Source organism: Varroa destructor, unplaced genomic scaffold (assembly GCF_002443255.2).
Source record: "Varroa destructor unplaced genomic scaffold, Vdes_3.0 BEIS01000005.1, whole genome shotgun sequence".
NCBI lineage: Eukaryota > Metazoa > Arthropoda > Arachnida > Mesostigmata > Varroidae > Varroa > Varroa destructor.
In genome coordinates this window covers 11,376,953-11,401,971 of record NW_019211458.1, presented here as the reverse complement: position 1 = coordinate 11,401,971, position 25,019 = coordinate 11,376,953, and the positions used below count along the sequence as shown (strand labels likewise).

The following is a 25,019-nucleotide window of genomic DNA, read 5'->3' as shown; positions in this document are numbered from 1 at the left end:
GCACCACAGGGAAAATTTTTCTTTTTTTAGCATTTCCCTTACCTTCGGATGTTCGCCCGAGCGCACACACCGCTAATTCACTGATTGAAAATGAAAACATTTTTTAGAAACAACGAACTGAGAATTTCAATGTAAATGCTAACATATAACACTAGCTAATCATGTTCTTGGTTGTTAACGGTCATACAGTCGCAAATAACATTCATAAAACTGAACGCCGATCTCAAAATAGCTTAACGTCGTATCAGATGTAGTAAAAGTATTTTTTGAGGAGAAATTAATTTCATATCATATGTAACCTCTGTGTTGCTTTTTGCTTAAGAAACTGAAAACAAAACGTCCTGCAAATAACAGCTTCCGATAGGTATTACTTCTGTTGTTCGTAGCCCGGGCTTCAAAAGTTCACAAACAAAATAGAATAGTCAAATTTTACAAGTTCTTTTTTTATCTCGGTATATAGCTTGTAGATTAGAGACAAAAAGACCAAAAAACGAGTACAATTAACATAAAATTATTTTTAACTTGTTTGTTTTATTTATAATTCTACGATATATTCACCATGACGACCTAATTGTAAAAATGTACTTCTTCAACCTTATTTGTGACTTGAACATATTACTTCGCCTTGCCGTAGGCCAACAGGAACAGCATGTAATACGAGTAAGCGGTACCGCCCAGTACACCAATCATCGACAGCTTGTGCAGAATCTGAAGTATCAGAATAAAAATGAAAGGAACGTAGTCAACTTCAGTAAATTATTTTATAAGAATTAGAATATATTCCAGTTAAAATAAGCGATCAAATGAAATGATCAGAACGTATGCCATGACTTCCTGATTTCGCAGAGAGGCCTTTTTGATGAAATATATACTTTAGAATAGAATGCAGCCGTTTTTAATTCATTCACCCGTTGCGTCGTATTACCTATATCGTTCTCATAGTAACTTGACGTAGGCTTCAGCTCGGACGGCTCAACAAACACACTCGCGCAGGCGAACGCAAGTAGAAACCTTCGTTGATCCGATTAACCATAAATTTAATATTGACAGATTATAGAAATTTGAACATTAAGATTCCAATTAATCATTGGCACACATATTATTTTCAATTTGGCTTCACAATTAAACAAAATATTGCTCAATTATATATCAGAAATCGATTTTCGTGGTAAAAAGTTTATGGGAAAGGCCGACGGGGTGATACATTGTAAATAGGGAATACAGAACAGATTTCCAGTTATATTTTGTTTATATTTTTGACAAGGCAGAAATCTCATCTCAATAAAAATATTTATTTTCTTTTTATTTTGAAAGATAAAGTCTCTAATTATATTTATTCCTTCAGTAGTAATGGATGCTTCACTAAAAGAAATGATAATTAAGAAATGTAAATAAATTTTTAGTATTTTATTTATTTAATAATAATTTACTAGGTTTGTTGCTTTATATTTTTCTTTCTATGAGACATGTCAGTAACGATAAGATTACCGTTGTGTATTTGAATAGCACTTATTATTTTTGGTTGGTTTAATTTTCCTAGACAGATATTTGCACATTTAGTTTCAATAGGAACACCTCTTTTTTAGCGTCATTTGTAGTAGTAAATGAAACAATTAGAAATTTAATGCGTCCGATAATATTAGCAGTACGATTAGCTGCTAATATTATTGCAGGACATTTATTATTAATACTATTATCAGGGTTAAGAGAAATATTATTAATAATAGTATATATTTACTTTTACTTTACTCAAATTCAAATAGGCTAAAACAAGAAAAGAATGACTAAAAATTAGTGGTAGAGGTTCGGTGTTCCTCATGCACAGTTATTATGTAAATATTGAACTAAAGCTAAAATATATGTATATATAAATCAGGAACTTACCGCGTCTGGCAAACCCCTCTTTAGATACAGGGGGACGCCGTCCTTGATTGCGAACCTTTTCTGCAGTTTCTTAATATGTTCGATGGTTTCAAGATTTCCGAACTTCCTGCTCGAAATACAAATCAACAAGCTTAGGTGTATTTAACAATGAGCTCGCATAAGAAAGACATGCTATTGTGGAGGACCGATCCGCTTAGCTTCTAGATAACTACAATTGACTAGTATAATTATAAAAATAATATTATGTTTTGGAAGTACTTATACAAAAATTATAACCGCATTACAGTAGGCCATATGGAATTAATTCAATGAGACCGAAATTGCTGTTCGTCTTGTCTTCGTGTGCCCTCTAAAAGCAAATCAAGTCAGTTCTGGATGGATTACATTAATATAGAGTGTGTCCGAGCAACAAGGTCAATACAATAACGGCACTATGACTGGATATGGATTCTATCGAAAAAGGAATACCACACAAAGGTGAAAAGGGCACAGTCGCAATTTGACTCTAAATATACAAGCGGATGCCAAATACTTTTTGGTCACTGATGAATGAACATTTTAACGAAAATATCAACCAATATAAATTAGTTGTTGAGTTTTCAATTTTTACAAATGACATTTATGGAAATTATACAAAGTTATCATTTTACTGCTTAGAGCATTGTGCTAGTAAGGTTTCTACATACGAAGCTCATGATTTTAATAGATGTGGCCTTTTGGTCCGGAATTAATGATTAGCTGAGAACTGCATTCCTCTAAATTGCACATATATAGATCTAATATGGCACTTGGTTTATGAAAGCAAGAGTCCGTCAATCTACTTATATAAAGTTTAAAAAACCAAGTTAAATATGTCTAAAATTTAATAATCAATCTATGTTGCAATTAAATTTCTATTAGGCTGAACGAGACAAAATCATATCCAGATAACTCCGTGACCTAGCATACTATAGCAATAATAACGTAATGATACTATCACTTCAGGATCATCGTGATCACCTATCCAGATTTTCACACCTGCATGTACAGCAATAAGATTTTGGAAAAGGCTATTATATCTAGGTTTGTTTCATACCTGGCCTGCTGTGCCTCCAGTTCCAAAACTGGCCTGGTTAGTCTCGTGAGGATGCGAGAAGTAATCATTTTTCTCAATTCTTTTTTACCGTAAGTATTATGTGCGCTTTTCTATGGTCCGGAGTATGCACAACAGAGTCCTTGCAAAGTCCCCAAAACAAAACGTAGATATCGACCTTCCAACGGGGATGACTTAGCGAGCATTGTTTGCCCCGCATATTTTCAAACAACTGAGTCATTTTACACTATGCAGTCATTTTTAATAATCTATGTTTCCAACACTTTAATTGCCACTATCAACGTGCGACATCCGTTTTCTACTTCAATAAATCCTTGATCTGAAGTGGCCACAAGCAATGTTTGTCCAGAACTAGTTTACGGAGATGTCTTACTGCATTACAAATTCAAAACCTCCCGCCAACGGCCGCGTGGTATCGCTGCGCAGCGCATCATCCTGGCGCAGGTTGAATTTTACGCATTGATCGTTGTTGTACGCTCGCTGCTGTGATCTTGTGAGGCCCAAGTAGATTGGGCCGGTTTTTCTTCGATACGGATTTGCTTAATTGTGCTCGACAAGTTGGTGATTTAAGTGACCTGCGAAGCTGGACTGGAATCCTGTACAGTCTCGTGCATCGAACGATCTCTTTCATCGAAGGTGAGTTTCGCACAGTCTAACCAACCTATAGGTGTGTGTTGACTTTATCCCGCAGTCAGAACGTATCGATGTCCCTCATCACGGCTTTGTCGACAGCCGCCAAGAAGCAGCAGCAGCAGCAGTCAGAAGGAACAAACGAAAAGACAGACAATTTCGACGTCGAGCAAATGCTATTTTCGATAGAATGAGTGCTAACGCGGCTGCGTGTATATCTCTAAGCTGCGTTTCATCATCGCGCTTGTCTTCTCGTCGCCTGTGCTCTGACCGCGTTTAACTTACGGCTGTTTCGTGTGTGTATGAGTGTTGGTCGTTTATGTGAGCTGCGCAACGAGCAAACGATTAGCCGATTATCAGCAATGAGCGCAATTGCTATTATCGCTGGTGCCGCCGTCGCCGTCAGTTCTGGTAGCACTCTCGGTAGTACTCTACGTTAGTCTTGCCGTCTCTGAGTTTGCCAATTAGGTTATGTGATCGCGTGCTGCTTAGAGACTGCTTACACTGAAATCGCGGTACAGTTCGGTACAACAACACAACATGTGTGCTCAACTCTGTTTTATACAAAGACAGCGTTCGTGTCAGTTGCTCCATGCGTGTGTACGCGTTTTGCAGATATCTCAAAAGCGCATAAGCATAGAAGGTCCCACTGGTGAAACACAGACCAACATAACACCGCCACCGATCCTTCTTTGATGTATAAACACGACGCAGCTTTTCGGAACCTTTTCAGAACTTTTTTTCTGTGGCCGCTCATTCGCTGCCATTGCAACCGTGTATCTGCGATGTGTTGCTGATGCGTTGTTAATGCGTAAGTGTGTGCGCGTCTGGTCGACGAATCTTCCCTGAATGGCAATCTTCGTGACATAGTCGGCTATCAATTCGGTACATAGTGCCTATAATGGCTCGTGATCATGGTGGATAATTTTAGTTCTAGATATCACATTGGAATATGGTAAAAATTTAAGAAAAGCTCAAGTTATCCGTGGCTGATGGCGCTGCGGTGTTTTACGATTATAGGCGGTTGAGTTCCTATGCAGAGGCCAGGTAAACTGGGTAGGATCGAGGCAAGCTGGACGTAACAACAGCACCAGCAGCAGAAAGGGCCTGATTAAAGTGAACCCCAAACTACGTTTGATTCGAATCGGTGTGTAGATGTATGATGAAGAACGCCCTCAGGTGTAGCCGACCGTGTTCGGGCTCGCTTTCTTGCTATTTGAATTTATCTCGCTTCTTCTTTGTTTCTCTCATTTTCACTCTCTTAACGCAATATCTATCTGACACAATAAGTTGCGTGATTATTAATATTGAATAGTCCTCGTGCGCTATACTTGCACGGCTATCGCTACATATTTATGATGGCCCACGTGTCTCGTGCGTACCCCTTCAGTAAGGTGTAATGCAATTCATTAGCTAGAGAAGATTAACAGGCGTGTCTTGTACGGGGAGCATTCTAATCGCGCTTGCGGAGAAACCTCCCGGAAAAATGATTGTATGACACTACAGGCAACCGTTATAAAAAGGGATTAGACGAGGTGAGACTATTTCTTTCTCTGCTTCGCGAAGTGCAGACAATAATGCAATTGTCAAGGAAAAATGAATTAAAAAGGCAACATCATTGAGCAGGGTCCTGTTGTCATTAATTGCCACAAAATTTTTACCAAGCAAGAAGGATCTATGCGGCACGTGAGCGCCGGCCCCTGGGGAGCACAACATGCGGTGTCGTTCGCGTTCTATGCCGATCGAATGTGTTACGTGTACGTATGCAAGAGGCGGAGATACAAATTCTTGTCTACCGAAAATAATTCTGCCTTTGCGGTTTTAGGAACTCTAATCATCGTATAACAATATCGTAGCAAGGCACAATGAAAGGGGTCTTAGAGGACGAGGGTGCCGTGCGCAGTTGGAAGTTGTGACGCTATTACCCGCCCACGTCAGGACCAAACCAAACTCCTTTACCAGCAGGACAAAAGACCGCCGAATAAAAAATAACACGGAGCGGACACGTGAAGAACACGGAAAGATGTATAGCAGCAGCCAACGGTTAGAAGACAAAAGAAGCTACCCATGCTACTTCTTTGCGCTAGTGGTGTAGTCGGCTATAGTTACGGCCTGTTTATAGCCGCTGCCGTTGCTTTTGTCGCTGGCCTAGTCAGCCACAGCCAGTTGCTGCAGCAGAGGCAGACATAGTACACTACTCGAGGGCGAGGTTTTCGCCAGCGCCTGAAAGACAGTAGAGCAGCCGTGTGTTGAGTGTCAGGGCGGACAGAGCCTATTGAGTGTTCTGTTGTGATACCCCTGTCGAGCTCTTTGCTGTGTTGCTGTTGTTGAACGCCACTGCTCGTACGACTACTACTGTTAACGCTTTCGTATTCAGGTTTCCCGGCTGTCTCTTTTTCCTTTTTCACGTATTGACTCACGCGTAGTTTCTGCGGCGGTGTCGGTACAACAATCGTATGTTTGGCTGGCATGTGTGATTCTTTGTTCTCTTTAAGTTTGCTGCTCAGAAAGAAAGAAAAAGGATCTGCTATTTTCAAAGGCCGTTATAGAAACGGAAATATGTTTCTCATAAATATGTTCGACTGAGTACGGTGATACCGGCAGAGGTTGTATATGTATATCAACAATCATAATCTTTGATTACGATGAAACAAATGCTATAGGTGTTGCCGCTAGCCTTAGTAACAAAGTGACAATAACACTTGCATGATCGTAAATATCATCTTCTTTTGAGCCCGTCGCACAAACCGTTCTCTGTCGTTGATTTATCCAAGTGTAAGCCACCTTCTCAGAAAACTTCTCTGGCTGTGTGTTAATCGTGCGATCCTTTTTTGCCTGCCAACGCGCGTTGCGTAGAATTCTATTACCAGCGATGCCCAACGCAGTGGAGGAAGGCGACGGGCCGCTTCATAGTATAACAAATGGTAGTATAGTAGAGGCGAAGAGAATAAAAAGCAAACGCTGATTCGAAGCGAGGGTTTCGCGAAGTTAACAGCGAAGAGTTGCTACCTGCCCGTTTGCACAGCGCTGTAGTTAACTGAGCGAATTTTGAGGGTCACAAGGGTAATATTTCTAGGTGAAAGGAGTCGTTGCAGTGGGAAGGCAATATTTATAGATTCAGAGGACATTTTTATCGTTAGTTTCTCTTTTGCAACCACCTACTAAAAGGAAAAGATTTATGCCTTCGTGAAGGGTTGGGATCGGATAATGCCTGCTGTCACAGCAATATCTCACTTAGGTTACTTTATCTTACACATGATTTAATGGAAGTAAAGAAACAGACTTAAGTGAATCCACTGCTGGGTACGTTCGACATCAGTTAAGATGTAATTTTTTATTGTATACTCAAAAAAGATTCAATATAGCAGCAACTGTCAATGATATAGAGGCTTGCACCACCAGAAAGGCAAGTTGTAAGTAAATAATTGCCGGCAGAAAACTGCCTTTGAAGTCAATATAGGCGAGTCAGGGAACTTTTTTCAAATCTATTTCATATGGACACTTAAGCATGCTGTAACAAAAAATTACCTATCTGTGTTATACGAACTATACTAAGCGTATAAAACCTATTGTTTTTATAAAAAGAAGTTTGTTGTTTAATTATCGTTGTTGCCCGTTTGTCTACATGATCCACTCCTAACTTGATTGCTAATTGTATTATCAATAAAATGGCGATAATTTTATTTTCGTTTTTAAGCTCACGAGATTCGGGACTTAAGAACTTCCAATTAAAGCAATCGATTTAGATCTAATAATCCTTGCTCATCGAGCGTAAAAACACGACGTGGTATCTATAATTATTAAAATGCTTAGTGATAGCGTCAGAAAAAAAGGTCACAAAATTGTTTCCCCAATTTACTTTCGTTTCTAGCCGCTGTCGAGATTCGCGTGTGGACTAGTTAATGTGGGTGGGACTAGGCAGTTGGCCAGTGTCGACAAATGCCCTCTCCTATACACTGATTCACTAGTACTCATCCTTGGTTTAACAACCACTTATCACTTTCTAATGAGCACTGTCTTCGAATGGCTTACTAAAAACGATTTTTCCGCCGCGGTTTTTTAATACGGCTCGACAGATAGAGCTGAGCTGAAACTGTTTAAAGACAGTCGTGCTGACATATGCGAACCAATAAAAACTTCACCCGATAAAAGTGTAGAAGAGCTAATAAGCGATAATATATCGTACAACACGGGATGCGCATTGGATTAGTTTAGCATATTTCAACCAGTTGTAAAAAATGATATGTCGTTCAACTCGGCGACAGTATTTGCTAACCAATCTGATTTTAAAACTCTTCAACATAAAGGCAAGTTCTGCCAAAAAAAAAGTTTCTTTATCACTAAGCTCACCCACACAAAATCTCATTTGTCGGAGCCGTTTTCTGAAGCCTTTTACATTGTATACACGGATATACTACTTAAATACTATAGCGAAGACAAAACAATGTAATGTGTACGTATTATGCAGTGGAATATGTTTAGTACTACAAGCGTAGCCGTAGTTGTAGTAACATTCATGGCCGAACTGACTTCTGTCCAATACATGTATGTACAAGGGGTGCAGTCTGCAGACTGCTGGAACCGCGGATGATCATTGCCAGCAAAAATTTGATTTTGATATCAAACGAAACAACCAAAAGGAAGAAGAGACACGAAACGAGGCGAAGATGAAAACTACGGACAAAATTTTTCTTCGCCGCCTGTCTGGATGCTGCTAAGCCGGCGGTGCCTTTGGCATGCCATGGACGACGCGACCGCTACTCGTGACGCAATGTAGCCAATTGACTAGTAGTGGTCGAGTATGTCTTTCTGACCATTGCCAGTCACGTCTCTTCGTGGTTTCGTGGTCGTACACAGCTTAATGCTCGCTTTTCGTAAACGAATGGCGCTGCCAGTGCGACAGCTACTCGTAGCTGCAGCACCAGCTCGGATGTAATCAGGCAGGCCGATGAGCCTGTCTGTTTATCTGCCTTCTTGCCTGTCCGGCTTGATATGCGCTTATTTGCCTCTTCGCCGCCTAGCTGCGTTTCTCTGATAGTTGTTGCTTTTTACGCCAACAGGCCGTAGTGATAGCAGGCGGCGGCGGAGACGCACGCTTTATCCGCAGTAGTCCAATCATCTCATTTCGTTTAACTCACACGCTACTGTTGTTACGTGATGATGCTACTGGCTTGGTTTAGTTTGATTGTTGACCTGTTTGCGAGTCGATGACGCGACGCCTGCGATGACTGCCGGTGACCCTACACAGCAAAGTCAATACGACGCACGAAAGCGACAGCGATGTCAAAGAGTACAATAAAAGCAAACAATATGCGGGAGAACAGCTACGAATCGACCCTGTACAAACAGACGAGTCAGTTACGGCCGCGACTGTGCCGGTCGCTCCTGCTAGTGCTCATGATGGAGGGAAAAACACGACAGTCTGAGGGGCTCATCGTCGTTAAGCTGTTGCCGTCTAGCGAGGCAGTGAGAACTGACTCGAGCGAGTGAATACCGTCAACATACACTTATTAAGGCGCAAAATCTTCAATCGGTTGATTTAGGTCGCTCAGTTTGATAGCGACAATGGATCTCCCTTGCAGAAGAATTGTATTATAAATATGTGTTACATATGCACAACCTGCATCTAAGCAACGAAAGTTTGTCTACATTTACATACATATGCGCGAGTACTCCGTTATGCGGAGATAACTCTGGATGTTTTATATTTCTCATGATCTGATGTAATCTCCACTGCCTTTGGTGATTTGCACTAGGCAATCATCTTTCACAGTGGTACAAGTTTGCTCTTTGTTTAGTGGTGTGTAATGTTCCTCTATTTTCTCAAAATCAATAATATTTTTCGTAAAGCTATTTTTCAGAGTTGCCAAAGCATAGTATGATGATCGGACGCTGTCTAGGGGAAATAATAGGTATGCGTATTTTTTTGCTGGAGACGCATCAGTAAAGATGCGTAAATTCATCATACATAGTGAAGGTTGTATACACATACTTAAAAACTTACTATCTGTAATGATATTTATTATTTTTCCGGTGTCGCTGCAGCCGTTATAAAACTAGTTATGTGTCAAGGTAATAAACATAGACTCGAAATTTATTGTAAATTACGTTTCTCTTAGGGGGCCTGCTCTTGTATCGTGGGTTATACTTTGCATGCTGCTGGAAGTGTTATGTTAGCGAGTTTCTAGTGTAGGCTAACGGTTGTACTTCACTTGGAATTAAGTAGCACTAATCTTCTAGCACAAGGAAACTAGCCAAAATAATTGCGTCATTGTAATTAAGCGTCATATGAGCGCGATTTAAAAGCTTTCTTTGTTGAATCAGCTGGCTAAACAAATTATGCTAATATATAATTACTAACAATCTAGTAGTAGTTTACGATACTGAAAACGGCCAGAGTACATGTCTATTTGAGTTTACCGTCTTGAGTAATATAATTTTTCTTCCAAAAGAAGTTGTTGACATCGTTGTCCGAGTGAAAATGATGTTGAATTATTTGGTATCGGTATTCAAGATGCAAATGAGTGTTAAATAACCCGCTTTTTGTTGTTCAGTGCTTGATAACGATTGGACGCTCAACGAACTATCCTCCATAACTTTGGAGTCGATAAATTCAGAGGAGACTGTTTGCTGAATGCGTCACCAATTTTCTCAAGGATAGAGCATTATCGTCGAGCGACCGAGCATTACTAGTTAAAAACACTGCATCATCTGGAATGTTTGTTGCGCAATGGTGTACAGGCACTATGTACATATTGCGATAAACAAAATTTTAAGATTGGAAAAATGAAGCTGCCCACAGGGAGACTAAGGCTCACTACTGTCTTCAATGAAGGACAGCATGATTGTCCATTAAAGTGGATGTACGAATGAGCTTAGTATTTATAGAGTTTTAAATTTTCTATAGTCTCTTTACTTCTACAAGGGATTTATTACTACGGCATGTCCAATTAAGGCAATTGGGTCCTCTTTGTGAGTGTTCAACCAAGTATCAAGAAAATAGTAGCAAATAATTAAATTCATTTAATAGATATGGCGGAGGTATAGGTTCTGTTGCCAACAATGTCACGATGAAGGTATTCGTCTGAGCTTTAAGTCGATAGTGTGACCACATGCTATTTGTCAAAAACAATCTGACGATCCACTTTTTTAACATAAATTAGGTTTTTCTGATCCGAAACCTTTATGCGGCACTAGAACCGACGGGCTTAACAGATGCCTGCTATGACACTGTAGCGGCAGCGATTGTTTGCTAGCAAGCAATAGTTGCTTTCGTGTCACTCAAAGAGCACGTTTCTCAAATATTTATAAAATTTCAACAGCAGGCTGGAAAGCCTCCGGCCAGCAGCGTTGCCCAGAACAAATTGGCAAATCAATTTATTGGAAACGAGTTCAGCCCTCCGATATTTTTAGAGCTATTAAGCGTAGCAAATCTACAGTGCGATCTTGCTTTACAGATCTATGTTTATGAGAACTGAAAGCGACAAAGTATTGGGAATTGAGAGTAGGCTCCATATTAACACCATAAACATTCTCGGAAAATAGACTCGTCGTTAGAGAAATATGTGTCTACATTTGCACTTATTTTTCATCATGAAGCGGCTATAAGATAAATACAAAAAGTCAAATTCTTTTTACTCTTACGGTTGTGTCAAGTCAGAATTCGCTAGGATATGGTAGTTATTCAAAATCATTCATGAGACGCGAAACAAACGCTTCGGTTAGAGAAAACTGCATCGTTATGGCTCTTCGTGAACAACACTACTGATGTTCTAGGTAAGGGTCCTGTTGTTACTGTCGATGTTCGATTTGAGCTCGAGCTCAACGAGCGGTTCTAGTGGACATATTCAGTTATCAATTTCGAACACCGCATCACTTCTGTCATTAGCGAACGCTCTTATGCCGGTCTGGTGCGCCATGCCTGTAATTCCCGGAAGCTCATTGAGATCGGTGAACGAGTAAGCCGATAAGACAACAAAATTGGTTTTTCGTTCTGTCGCAGAATAAGAGCATACATGCTCTCAGGATAATAAGAGAAAGGATGATATATTAACATATATATATTGACGAATAAAATGTGAGTTTGCCAGAAATAATTCCACAGTTCAGAACGAACGAGGATGCTTTTCAACTCTTTCTCTAAATATTTTCCATCTTGTTCTGTGCAACTTTCCTCTAGTTTATACAGTCCGGCTGGCGACCTAGGCTAGTACGCTATCTATTGTGGTATTAATTGTTAATGAATGTAATGCTCTTGTTGGACTTTCGTACGAGTTAGCTTGGTGCTCGTAGGTTATGCAGTACTAGACCATATCTTAGCGATGTCTGCTATGCGGCTGACTTTTCGACACGGCGGTACAGAAACAAAGGGGAAGAGAAGACAAATAACGAGGACGCTAAGAAGGCATAGCCCGAGAATAGGCCAAAACAACGCCAAATATTAAGCTTTTCTACAATAAGATAAATAGGCAGGTGCGTTCCTACTGCGATATCTACCGGTGACGTACGATATAGACATTACTACGATGGCAAATGATAGCAGCAACATCGGCAGCTATAATACCATTTACAATTAGAGATGTTTGTATGTCGTCTGTTATGCAGGGTAATGGTCTGTTTTCTATCGAAATCTTCCCCATTCTATCTGATGAGAGATTCTCTGGAAGAAACAGGTCCGCGGAGGATCAACTAAAAGGGGCTTCCTTTTTTGGTCTGTGCGTGAAGTGCGTATGTTTTGTTTTACTATCTGATGCAGCAGACAACGTTGTTGCAGCAGGTAGTTGTTGTTGCTCGGATACTTCCTAGCACCAATTTTTCAAGCTCACAAGGACATTCGGTAACGGCCAAGCGGCATTAGCGTATATATTAGAAAAGTCTAAGCCCAGGCTGTGTCCGGTAGCGGCATCATATAGTTAGGTAGAGACAACGAAACCGCTTTTGGCATTCTCTTCTAATGGATATTTCTACAACCGGTGGTCATGCAAGTGAAGTATTATTTCGGTTTTTCTTTTCTTTGCCACTATACATAGGTTCTGCTTTTAGGTTTTTTGCTCCTAGGCGTGCATGCCCTTTTTTGTATGCCTCCGTGTCGTCGAAGGAGGAACCGAGCCTTGCAGTAACTTCGTTGCAGCATCCCAATATGCTATCCCCGCTCTAACTCTGTTGTTTTGTTATTCTTTTATACAAGGCAGGCTTCTTTTCACTCTTATTTCATGGAGCTTTATCGTCTTAGATGAAAGATGACAATGTAAGGACGCTCGTGGCGCACTGACAGTTTATAGAAGAGTCTAGGCCATAGAAAGCATCAGGAGAAATAACATAGGGGAGAAAATCCGGCTACTCTGTATTAGAGCTTTGAGGCGGCCGATTTGGAATAAGCTTGAATGCGTTTATAAGTGCTTTTGTTCATTGAGTAGGAAAAGAAGCGCTTCAAACGCTCAAAATAATTCACTTTCAAAAGTGTACTCTTACCTAACTCACCCACAAACAGCGCCGAAATGGACGGAAATGATAGCGCTGACAAGTGACGGACGAATAGAACCGCATATTATATATGGATTGCATGACCGAAACTATATGCACTATTTTCTAAACTAAAACTGCTTACCATAGTTCATAGAAATTCACCGTCTCTATGTGACGATAGAGACGGTGAATTTCTGTCGGCAGTTCTCTTTTAGGCACGTACTTTTTTAAGTCCTGCTAAAACTTAGTTAAACTTCATTGCGTTTTGCCGCTTTAAGTGATTTAATACTAGTACTAAAATATTCGCTTATTTGCACCTTTGTTATCGTTGTTTCTACAGTAACTGAATGGCATCTGCTAACAAGTTACAGTTAGTCAGGTTCAGTTGGACTTAACTGACTGACGATGTGAACATCAAGAAAATCGTTACTTTTGTCAAGAAGCGCTACTACACCTTTGAATCCCCTCGATTCTGCTATTAGCAAACAGACTGGTTTAACTCAGTATGTACGTCAAACGATATGAGGAATTTTCATTCTTTCGTTGTTCACGGCCTTCGCCATGATGGTTGTGCTCTTATATACTGGGCTTATGGAAAAATTACCAAACGCGGACATTTTGCCATTGGTTTGCTTCGAAAACCGGAACGCGCGGAATAAAAAGGTACATGACAGAAGACGAAAGCCGTACAACAGGTGGGACTGTTTTCAAGAAACGGCAGCAGTTTAACTTAATCGTGTTAAAGTTCTCTTTGAAAACATCTTGAAATGCAACAGCAACTGAAAGAGCCATGTGGGCAACAAACTCTTTTGCCGTATCGCCGCGACAGACTTGCTCTAAACAATCAAATTCGGCGAATGCCTTTTCGTCCTCCCGTTCGAGAACTGTTTGCGGACGCCCTTGTTTTCGCCAGGGGTGTGCAGTTTAGCTCTCAGTCTAGATGAATTGCTTATCGCCGAATCAAAACCATCTAAGCGTTGCGCTTCCTTTTTTTTCTTACATGAAAGGATGATGCCACTTGCTGAAGTTTTCTTTTTGTGGGTTGTAAATTGTTAAGGCTGTTGGTGAGTTACGGGTAGGCTAAGGGCAGAAGGGGAAAGACAAGAATGAAAGGGAAAAAATCGGCCAAAGCGGGTCTTAAACGCCGGATCGCTTTTAAATCTAGTGGGAAGTTTCTTTTCCTCTAAATTTGAAAAGCTGCCACAGAGAGGTTCGTTGACGCCTAGACAGAAGAAAATGCCTGCGGGCAGACTTTTCAAGTTTTCTTCTAGGTCTTTAAAGTAAATAAGGTTCTGATTGACAGCACGGCGTAAGGGTTATTTTGCATGTTGCTGCATAAGCCTTTTGAGATATTCTATCTTCTTTTAATGCGCATTTTGAAAGTAAAACTAAGCATCTAACCAATAAGCAGTGGTTGGAGCCTTGGTTCGGTAACTAACCGAGTTACGTTTCGTTCTTCGCGTTTGGTTTTATCTTACTGCCAGCTTCAGTCAGCACTTAACTTCGCATAACCAGCATTCCTTACCATTCCTACCCAACGCTGCTGCTTAATCTCTGCCTCTATTTTTCATTACGACGCGCTGCTTAGCACTGATGCCTGGATAAAAAAAATGTAGAGGACACTTAGCTCTTATGTCATGTGCCTGATGCTCCACGGCAAGGAGAGTCACTCGATCGATACTTTCTGCGTCCCAGCCTCAGATGCGTGACACCTCACAGTCGGTTCTAGCCTTTCCTGATGATTATCTACAGTACGCGCTCTGAGGCTCACAATGAAATAATTTTGTAGACAATTTTCCATTTTACTTTTTCTGCGTACGTAGGTCGAACTAGTACATAAGCATATATAGGAGCAAGAGTGGATGCAGATTAACACCGCCCGTCATTCGATGGTCCATAAAGTTTCAGTTCATTGGGAACAGGAAAAGTTGCAAGATCCCTCGGATTGCTGCCTGCTAGGCTGGTGAAATATAGAGGCCTCACTTATTTAAATACATGTATGATATATATATATATATATATGTATATATATATATACTCTTCGTACAGCCCGTTTAAACAACGGGCCTTTGGTTTTCTCGCGGCCTGTTTCTGCAGCCTGTTCATGGCAACCACTATTTTACATTTCAACCTGCCAAAATCTTTTATCGCTGAATTAACTCGAAGACTGAAGAAGACGGTTTTAATGTGGAAACAGAGAAACTACACACAAGTTTTTTTCATTTTCATTGGAAATAATAACTCGATTTCGTCTCTGATTCTTTTTCTGTCGCACTGTTTCTTGGTTCTCTTTGAAAGAATTATCGAGTTAACAAACGTAAGCTAACAGCAGTAACAGTTGGAGCTCTTGGCATCTATGGAAATGTATGGTCGCTTATGTACAGAGTGTAGTTATAAAGATGATGACCCAGGAAGGGTCGCGCTTTTGTCATTGGTGCAAGGGACAATTTATGGTTAGGGCCAATCACCAATAATAAGTTTCTTTTACTGTGCGCCTTGAAAATGTGCTTGTCGCTCTATGCACGAAGTACTCTGCATAGAATGCTTGATGGTTGCTGCTGCTGATTGTGATCACAATGGCGATAAAAAATGATAATCGTTGGCCCGAAACTTGATGACATCAAATCTGTGAGGAAATCTGACCGTGGGAGGCGATGGTTGTAGGACGGTTAGAAAAGAGTTGAGACAGCAGAACTCGTCAGGTATGAACCTACGTTGGCGACCCGGTATTCATATTTGATACTGAGCTTCTGCCCCGGTTTCTTCTTTTCCTATAATATATCTGTCGAACATAATAAAGCAGGGTTGCGATACGATGGCCAATGATTTGAAAACGAAACCAACCGTTTGCACGTATAAGTGTTGTGTTATTCACTAACATTTATCAGAGACACTATTTCTTCTCAAACCTCTTCTGTCTTCCACCCAGACTGCTTAATTCAAATTTGAATTAATTCAAATAGCAGCCAATTAAATCTTGCTGTTATTTGACAAGTTCACTCAAAGTATTCGCTAGAAATGTGATGCTGGTATGACTATAGATGAGTGAATATAACAAAAATGGTCACACCGTCATAGGAAGTTAATATTTAATATCTATGAACCTTTCAAACTTTTGGTGTATCAGTATTCTAATCCGCCCCCTATCTTAAAAGAACTACATGTCACCATGCAGAGTAGGTTCCATTGGCATGCGCAAGCCAATTTTTGCCAATCTATCAAACAGATTACTTTTTCTTTGATCAGTTTCCGAGATCTAGTAGCTGTGGCGCGCTCGTGATACTACCATGTTCATCCTCTTCGCCCTGCCTAAGCAGTTTTCGTCGTCAATGTGCAAACGGTAAACGAAATGAGTCCGGGCTAGTGGAATAGAGCGACGCCGAAACATGAGCTGAAGGAGAAATATGACTATCCATGAATACCATTGCGATTTTGCCAAAATTGCCTCGGTCTTGGGCGGGGCGCCGCAAAGCGAAGGCGGCGAACTTTGAGTCGATTTCGCCCCGTTTCACCTTCCTCGGAAGATTCGATTTTGCCTCGACATTGGTCAAGTCCAGTTAGATTGGGTTGGAGTTGGACAAAAACGAGACTTCTCTCGTATCTATTATTGCGGAGGCTCCTATACCACAGCTTATCGTTAAAGGACAGCTATTGGTTGGAGACTACGTCTAGTAAAACCGCAGAAACCCAAGGACTGCCGACGCGGTCTAAGAGCAGCCGGCGACCGTGATCCAAGGACAATTATGAGTGTATCGGTCATTCTGGCGATGCTGCGTTTGTTCGGTTGCTAATACGCTAGACTAGACACAATGGCTGCCTGTGGTGGATGGACGACAACAACGTGATTATTGACCTTTGCCTCTTTTCATCATTTTTCTACCTTAGCGCCATCTTTGGTGACATTTGGGAAGTTCAGAGTCAGCAGAATTGTTGGGAAGCAATAGAGTCTCTGTTTTTATATTTAATAAATTGACGGAGAGAAGTTATAGCTAAATGAGATGGACCAGTTTTTTAGTGGTTGGATCAAGTGGTGTTAAAATAAGATAAGAAAAAACCTAGCATTTTAATATATGCAATATCTGTTACGAAGTAATCAGACATTCAGATCTGCTGCGGAAATGCATCGTACCCTTTATATTGGTATAGAAGTCTATACAGACGCATCTTTACATATACTGGAGAATGCGTTCAGATTAGAAAAACTAACTCCTAAGGAGCTCACAGACACGCGTTATATTTCTTCGCTTGCCGTCAGTACATAGCCACGGCAAAGCTCGCGTTATATGACCTCGTTGCATTGATATTGTCACAAAAACCCACTACCCGCTGAAAACGACACAAAAAGCAGTTCTGTATGTTCAAGCTATCCCTTCTGGTGCACCGGCCACTGCCGTAAGCTTTACCTTTGTTACGATTGCTTGTGAATATAGCAGAAAATAAGTAAAAGGAAGTCTGATAGAAATACAGGGTTAACTGGAAGACAAGGATTTTGTGCAGCATGAGCTGCAGCAACTGTTCCATACTAAACATACACATACAAATTATGAATATAATAAATATTGTGCTAAATGTGCGCAGCTCATTTTCTCAAGCAATTCAAATATCGATACAACCGTATGTCCGGATATATATGATGATGTGCAAATACGTGCTTCAATATTGTGTTTCTATAAGTTCTTTGATATACAGCTGTAAGTTGAGCGCTCACTCAAATCCCTCGGTAAATACCAGCGACATCATCATTTTCGAAATAGGAGAACCCGCGTCTACCTGACTCATGTAAAAATTGAAATTGTTTATGTCATACGAGCCTACACACATCGTACATAATATGCATATGATGTATATATGTTTACGTGCGGCTCTCTTGTGTAGATCTTTCGTTTTCGCTTCGGACCATACAAGTAGCTAACTTTAGGTTGTACATCGATCGCTTCTAATGATAGAAGAGCGTTCCTAATGTTATACTATGTAATATTAATTTCACAATACATACATCTAATACTTTATTTTTGAAATTAATAAGGTTCACTTTTGCTTGCTTGTTTACGTATTGTGTGCAACGATGAAGTAGAACAGTTGAGCTACATCGATGTTGGATAATTCTCCAGTGTGCATAATGCGAGCTAAATAAGTGGTATAAATATGCATCGTTTACTGATAGCGGTAGTTATAGTGGCTGGATATGTATTTATTTAAGCCGCTAGTGAATGTGTAAGCGGACGATACCTTAGGTATCTAGGGTAACACGATTTTAGAATATTCGCATCACTATTCCGCAGCAGCAACGACAGCGCCCAAGTCGCTGTAGTCAGTGGCCCTGAAGGCGACAACAGAAGCCACATCAGCGGCAGTGGCATCGGCAACAGGAATTGTACTTCCGTGAAACACACTTAGTAAAGCACACAAATGAAAAGCTATTCAAGAGTGTTTTTCTACTATGCCAACAACAGCACGCCGCTGATGCCCACCGGCCCACCGCTGTACGCTTCGCTATTGGAGTTACACAGTGGCTGGGCGAGGTGCGACAGAAAGCGACGAAGCCGGCAGTCAGATAAGGACCAGTCAATACGTGTCTGCAGTAGCAGCAGCACGTGCAAAATCTACGACAAAGCGAGGTAGGTAGAGTGATGAGTAGGTAGTTATGAATATTCTTTCTGCCCCTAGTTTTGTCGTCTTAAATCATCCCAAAAGAAAAAGGAAAGAAACATGGCCGTTCATCCAGAGGAAGTTTCAAAGCGGAAATATATATATATATATATATATATGTGTCAAAGTATAGATCTGTAGCACCTAGCTGTTGTTGCTGATAATGTTAGGGGCGGGCAATGGTGATATGCAGGTATTGTATCAACCGTGAAACCTATTATTTACTTTTAGATTTCGTCGTTAGGATCACCATACTACTGCTACTTCATCTGGTGGACGTATAAATAGTATGCAGGTACTGCACCTAAATTGGGGCAAACCCTTGACAAGCTGTTTGTCGTAACAGGCATACCTTCATACGCTATCATTCGTATCCTGTTATTTCTACAATATAACAAACTCGCCATGTTGAATAACAGGTGTTCCCTTTGGAATCTGAGCGAAGATCAGCTACTATCAAATCTTTTCGCTGCTGGACGAACCCTCACAAGACTAAAAACTTCCTTTTTTCAGCTGAAATCGGCGGGCTTCATTATTGTCACTTTTCGTGCGGCGTGTCGGAAACGAAAAATTCTAAGTGAGGTTTAGAATTCAAATTCATTAAAAAATTCATCACAAAAGCTCAAGCCATTTTTGACACTTAGGTTTTTGCTATAAAACTTAACAGCTGTTTTAGAGAGGCAGATATCAATCGCCGATTGGGCCGTGAATCTAAACCCTAACGTTTAGAATTTTTGAGACTTTTTTTGCCTTTTTATCCCTTTTGAACTTTTTGGCCGCTCTGAGCTTTTGCATTTCTTAAACTTTCTACATGCTATCAGTCTAAAATTTAATTCCGCTAGATTTTGACATGTGGCGTCCTTGAGCGGCACTTGAACGCCTTTATATTACACGCACGGTTACTACAAAAAAATTAGTTGTGAATGAAAGAAAAATGTCTTAAAAATGACAAGTTAGTGGTTTAGGTTTTAAATTGAAGCTGTAATTGCGGGGGGTATGATGATATGTAATAAACATGACCGCCGAGAATGACGCTTCTAGCACATGCAAAAAAATTCGTTGAAATGTATATTTTTATCTAGATAGTCTTAGGAAGAAAGGGCTGAAAAAGTTCCAGTTCAAGTCTTGTACCTTCATAGTTTTTCACCATCCTTAAGTTATGAGACTGAGTTTGCTAACACAGTTATTTACCGGGCATGCCCACTGCTACAAGCTTCGACAGTAAGAAATTAAGATTGGATAATACTAGAACTCAAATTGGCTGCAGCTCAGCTCAAACATAATTAGCAGGGATTCGAAATTACAATGCCGTAGTGTTCGAACAGATAATATAATATCGCTGAGAATCATAAGGCTGAAAATACCTTTCTTTGTTCTTTTTACCGCGTTGGTACGATAATCCGGATTGCTGCCCATAATTGGAGCGTTACCTGGAAAAGCTCACAAAAAACTATGGTAATAGTTGTTTGCTGCCGATGACTATTATATAGTTTCGGTTGTGCCTGTGTTAGATGTACGTATTAAAACTAGCGACGAATGTGGCATCATACTGATATGACTTAGCGAATATCGATGTCGTGTTAGTCATTAGCCTGATCTGATGACTTCAAGACAGCTTTGTTTTTTCTCGTTGGGACGATATAAAAAAATTATGTCTATGTATACGCGCAGTGTGCCACTTTTTAAGGTAGTTGATTTTGGTGCGCCGTCATAGCTACAGGACACCGAAAGCAACTACATTTCGCTTGCTTGCTTGTTATGCCGTACGGGTCTGGCAGGTTCGACTGTGGTGACATTCGTCAAAATCTCGAACTGAATCTTTCCTGCGACGATTGATTTTTTTCGGTTTTTTGTTAACCGATGCCATAGAATACCGATAGAAGCCGCCCGGCGTATGGCTCCACGGGGAACATCTTGAAATGTCCTCAAATTAAAAACGTATATAGTCTGTGGAACTTATCTTTAAATACTAGATGTGTTCGGGCGAAACGAATCCGAATTCGTCCATTCTTCTCTTCAAGACTCTTTCGCTCTACCGAAAAATATAGCAATGTTTATCTATCGTATAAGGGTGTACCTCGTGTACCTGTGCCTGTTTCTATCACGTGTAGAAATAGAGTCCGGCTCTTTAAACTATAGTTATGGGTAGCATTTATCCCCATTCGTCAGGTAAGCCCAATGAAAAGAGAATCAGTTTTTGTTGGGTCGGGTAAGCTATTGCGCACAGGGCTTTTGCGCAAGCTCGTCAGGCTTGTTCAAACACACTAAGAACAGCGGTTCGGTTCTGAGCAAACGCGAACTGGGTAAAGATATGCATTATACATTATTTTCATTCGTTGTTTCATTGCATGCATGGATGAATATCGCGACGAAAGAGACACAGTTTTATTCGTTTCTGAGTTTTGTTCCCAGAGGTTCCAGCGAGTGGGTAGGGCGCAATGGGGTTGGGTATCTGGTGCTTCGAACTTGCAGCGCACACGAAGTCAGTCGATGCATTTGTTAAAGTAAGAATACACAAAAACCAAACGAAAGAGTAAAACAATTGTATGTTTTGTAAACTGCTCCTTTTTTCGCTGGCAATACTACTACAACCGCGCCTCCCACCGTGGTCATTCTGCTAAAGAAACATCTTTATTGACACAGCTGGACATTAAGAGCAAAAAAAAAATAAATAAAGAGCCAGCCATATGGAGCAAATTCTTTCTTTGATGTAGCAGTTTAGCAGCACGTGGTTAGCTTTGTATAGATCGTTTTAAATTGTAATGGGTGATTATATCTTGTTGGCGATTTGGTGCGGTTTGATAAATTGTTGCTGTTTTCTATTTTCACCTGAGAATATCTTCATATATCTTTCAGAAAATCCTAACGTTCATTTGAAGAGCGTCAGAGATATTTACACTTGCCTATAATATGAATAGACATGCCTATTTATACTGCGTTCGGCTGTGATTTTATTATGGACATAACAATAGCTTCCTCTCAAATTTCTACTCGCGGGGTCTTCTGTAAAAGTGTTGGTGATGTATGATAGTGCTAACTGAACGGTCATGTAAAGTGACCCAGTCAATGGATTACTTAATGCATTCGGTATCATATGTCAGTATTAGGCTTCTGTGGCCTCTGTTAGCCCAATCAGATTTATTTGCCATTGCATTAGCATACACAAACTGGTCGAGCATTATCTTTGAATTACTATCCGTGGCAATATAGTTACGCTGATTGCTGTGGCGACGACCGTAATACAGTCAGGTGGTCTAGGCTCGTCTCTATAGTCTAAACAATGCAAAAATCCTGAAGGGTATCATGTAAGCAGTTTCTAGATGGCTATCACCGTAACCCATTTCATTGCGTGAGCGGCCAGACGGGCTGCTACAACAACAGCAGCAGCAGCAGCGACAACAATAATAACGACGACAACAACAACATCAAGACGAAATTGCTGCAAAAAGAATTTACGATTTTTTTCGGAGGTGTTAGTCACAGCAAATTATCTATTTTTGGTTGATGTGTGGCATCTGCTGCTGGTGCTGCTACAGCGGGCTCGATACGGACGCCATGGCCGTCAATTGCAAGGTCAAGTCGTATCAGGAGCAGTTTCGCCAGCGATAACGTAGCACAGTCGAATCAACGAGGGAGACCAAAGCAAGGTACCAGCTATAGAAGGGTGATGAGAACGTTAAATGAGTGTTGGCAAAAGCACCGGCTTCTCGATTCTACAAACGTTTGCATCCACCGATCGACAACTTCCCGACTATAAATTATCGTTGTGGCCAGCGTTCGCTACTTTCTCAAATTAATTGAGCATTACAATTATTATTATTATTGTTAAAACGATGAGTCCATCAAAAAATATCGCAAAGGCCCTGGCGACCACCTAGCACGGGATGGGCTGATACTCAGTGTGTAATAATGGATTCTTTATAACACCATGCGAGGGCTAAAAAGATCGTCTGGGCACTAGGTCAATCTAATTTAAAAAGACAGCATTGCTCAGTGAAGCGGCCCTTTTCGTTTGTGTGCCTGAAAGGTTTGCATGTCCGATTCTTCAGGCGTTTAACATAGAAGGACGCAGCGGCATATTATGTACCTTATATTATAGTGCAGTTAATTTGATTGTACTGCTAAGAAAGTAGCCTACGCAATTGCCACAAAACAACTTACAAGGTACGCGATAACGGCATAATTGTATACTGTGATAGATTCGTTCATTTAGAACACAACTCCACGTTTGTTTCTACTATCACTAATGATTGCTTGCTTTAGATGTATTCGACCCGATTGTAAATGGGTCGTATCGGAAAGTTATGAGCAACTTAAAGAATTTTCAGAAGAATTGGAAGTGACAAGACAGTTATTGTTCCATATCTTTCGGTAGCTAATGTTCATGATTTTATTACTGCTGTTACTACGTTTGCCGTTCACGCGCCTATGATCCCAGCGACGATTTGCGTTACGTATTATTTCAACCGCACACTTTTTCTGAATTATCTGACAGTCGGGAAGGTATGCCAGATTTGCAGATGGTGTCATAGTAAAAGCAAAAACTAAAAGAGAAAGGCTATACTTTGATACATTAACCACAAATAGTCGATGTTTCGAAACTGTCGTTGCTGGGACAGTGAGCAGTTGCTTTTTGCTAGCTGCTGTCATCTCTATGTCCGGCTCAGTTTCGCTTATGTGAAGCATTTTGTTAAATACTGTAAATGCAATCGTGATCCCGCTGTTAATCCTTCTCTTATTATTTTGACCGCGTTCGAACGCGAATATTATCGTGGGCTGCTTAAGCGACTGCAGCGAACAACCGAAACTTCGGCTCTTCCATATCGGGAGGGAAAGGTAACAAAAATAAAGATCCTTTTCACAAAGCGCGGCCCAATTGATTCTCCATTAGCCTAAATCTCACTGTTTTTAATTGATAGTGCCAAATGTCGTAGTAGTCAAACGCTTATTATTTGTCACAAAGTTTCAATTATAAAGAGCACTGGTCTTGATAATACGCCAATGAACGCGGTCGACAGACTTCTTTCGAGAATATAAAGTTCTCTTGCATGGTTTGCTCATCCTGCACTTCTGGTTTATCAAGATTAAGAATTGCTTGCGGGTTGCTGGGTCGTAGGCTGATCGTTCACGATATGGCTGAGCAGAGGGTTCTGCTTTACGGAGAACAGCAGGCTCGTCCTTTTCTCCTCTCGCCTCGTTCAAAAATGTTTGGTATATCTCGTCTATGCGACTCGGTCTCTTCATAGACCCATTAACGCTTTTAACGGTTTTGCCACATGTTGTTTTCCTGCTCGTTGCCTCATTTCGAATTGAATTAGAGATGGTTTTATTTGTTTTGCCATTTGCCCGTAGGCATGGCCCTGTGAAGAAGCGGAGAGTAAGATCACTACGCAAAGGTGTTGTTCTGTCACAACGGAGCGGCGAGAAAATTGTCAAATAAAATTCGAAAAGAAGAAAGAACTCGAAGAAAAGTGTCGTTCGAGAAAGAAAGAAAATGAAATAGGCGGTAATGACAAATGCGTAGCTCGTCGGTGTCTGGCAACAGTTGTTCGTACAGAAGTTGATGAGTCACAGGACAACTATAAATAGCTGCTGCAATGGCAGCGACGAGTAAAAGCGGGAACCGGATAAATGGAATTAGCTTGTTTGTCTAACTCCGAGGACCCTCCTTCTCCTACCCTTCACCACGTTGTCGCGTTACGATACCCTTTTTTCGATTTCGCCCCGGTACTCTGCAGCGTGTGTGGGTAAGTCGCTGCTTAGACACGCCGCTGTTGTTTGTGATACATTCCTTGATAACTAAAAATACTGAGCAAAGCATTTGGCCGCGAATACTATCTATTATTGAGAACTAATATATAGTAATATCACAGATATTGTTGCAATGAGTAGCAATAAAACGTACACTGAACACGAAGGGCTAATCCTAAAATCCATTTGTACTGAGGTAATGAACTGGCTCTACCCCCGATAAGATTACACACAACATTTACGTAGAAGAAACAAACTCTTATCCTTCTGTTCGACTCTATTGTATCCATTATGTGGCTGTGTATGTGTGTTTCTGAACCTGAGAAGTGAAAGTAAAACTCTTTAAAGCATATTTATTCCTGGTAATCCATTAATTTTGCCCAAGCTTAGTCTGAAGCAGCGGCTCCTCTGAATCGATGAATATGCAGCGTGTGTGCTAGGCGCACGTTATTTGCCATATATAGCCTACGTACGTACTGCCATCTGTTTAACTAACTATCTAACGGCTTACTTCTGTGCTGCATGGAAAAATGATACGTGCGTTCGG

General features: G+C 40.7%; 2 protein-coding genes across 9 annotated transcripts in view; one reads left to right on the top strand and one right to left on the bottom strand.

Annotated features, from left to right (window-relative positions):
* Window positions 1-506: 506 nt before the first annotated feature.
* LOC111252023 (cytochrome c oxidase subunit 7A2-like, mitochondrial) lies at window positions 507-3,176 on the bottom strand. The gene is made up of 3 exons (XM_022809331.2): window positions 2,960-3,176; window positions 1,885-1,990; window positions 507-708 (listed from the first exon to the last, which is right to left on the bottom strand). Exons 1-3 carry the CDS (start codon window positions 3,025-3,027, stop codon window positions 616-618), a joined length of 267 nt encoding a protein of 88 aa, XP_022665066.1. The 5' UTR covers window positions 3,028-3,176; the 3' UTR covers window positions 507-615.
* A 156-nt stretch (window positions 3,177-3,332) lies between these two features.
* LOC111252022 (uncharacterized) overlaps window positions 3,333-25,019 on the top strand; it is a 121,691-nt gene continuing 100,004 nt past the window's right edge. For 5 of the 8 annotated variants that reach the window (XM_086991429.1, XM_086991428.1, XM_086991427.1 and 2 more), the window contains exon 1: window positions 3,333-3,613. The gene's annotated coding sequence lies outside the window, so the exon portion shown is untranslated. The other 3 variants (XM_086991425.1, XM_086991426.1, XM_086991424.1) reach the window with 3 other exon arrangements.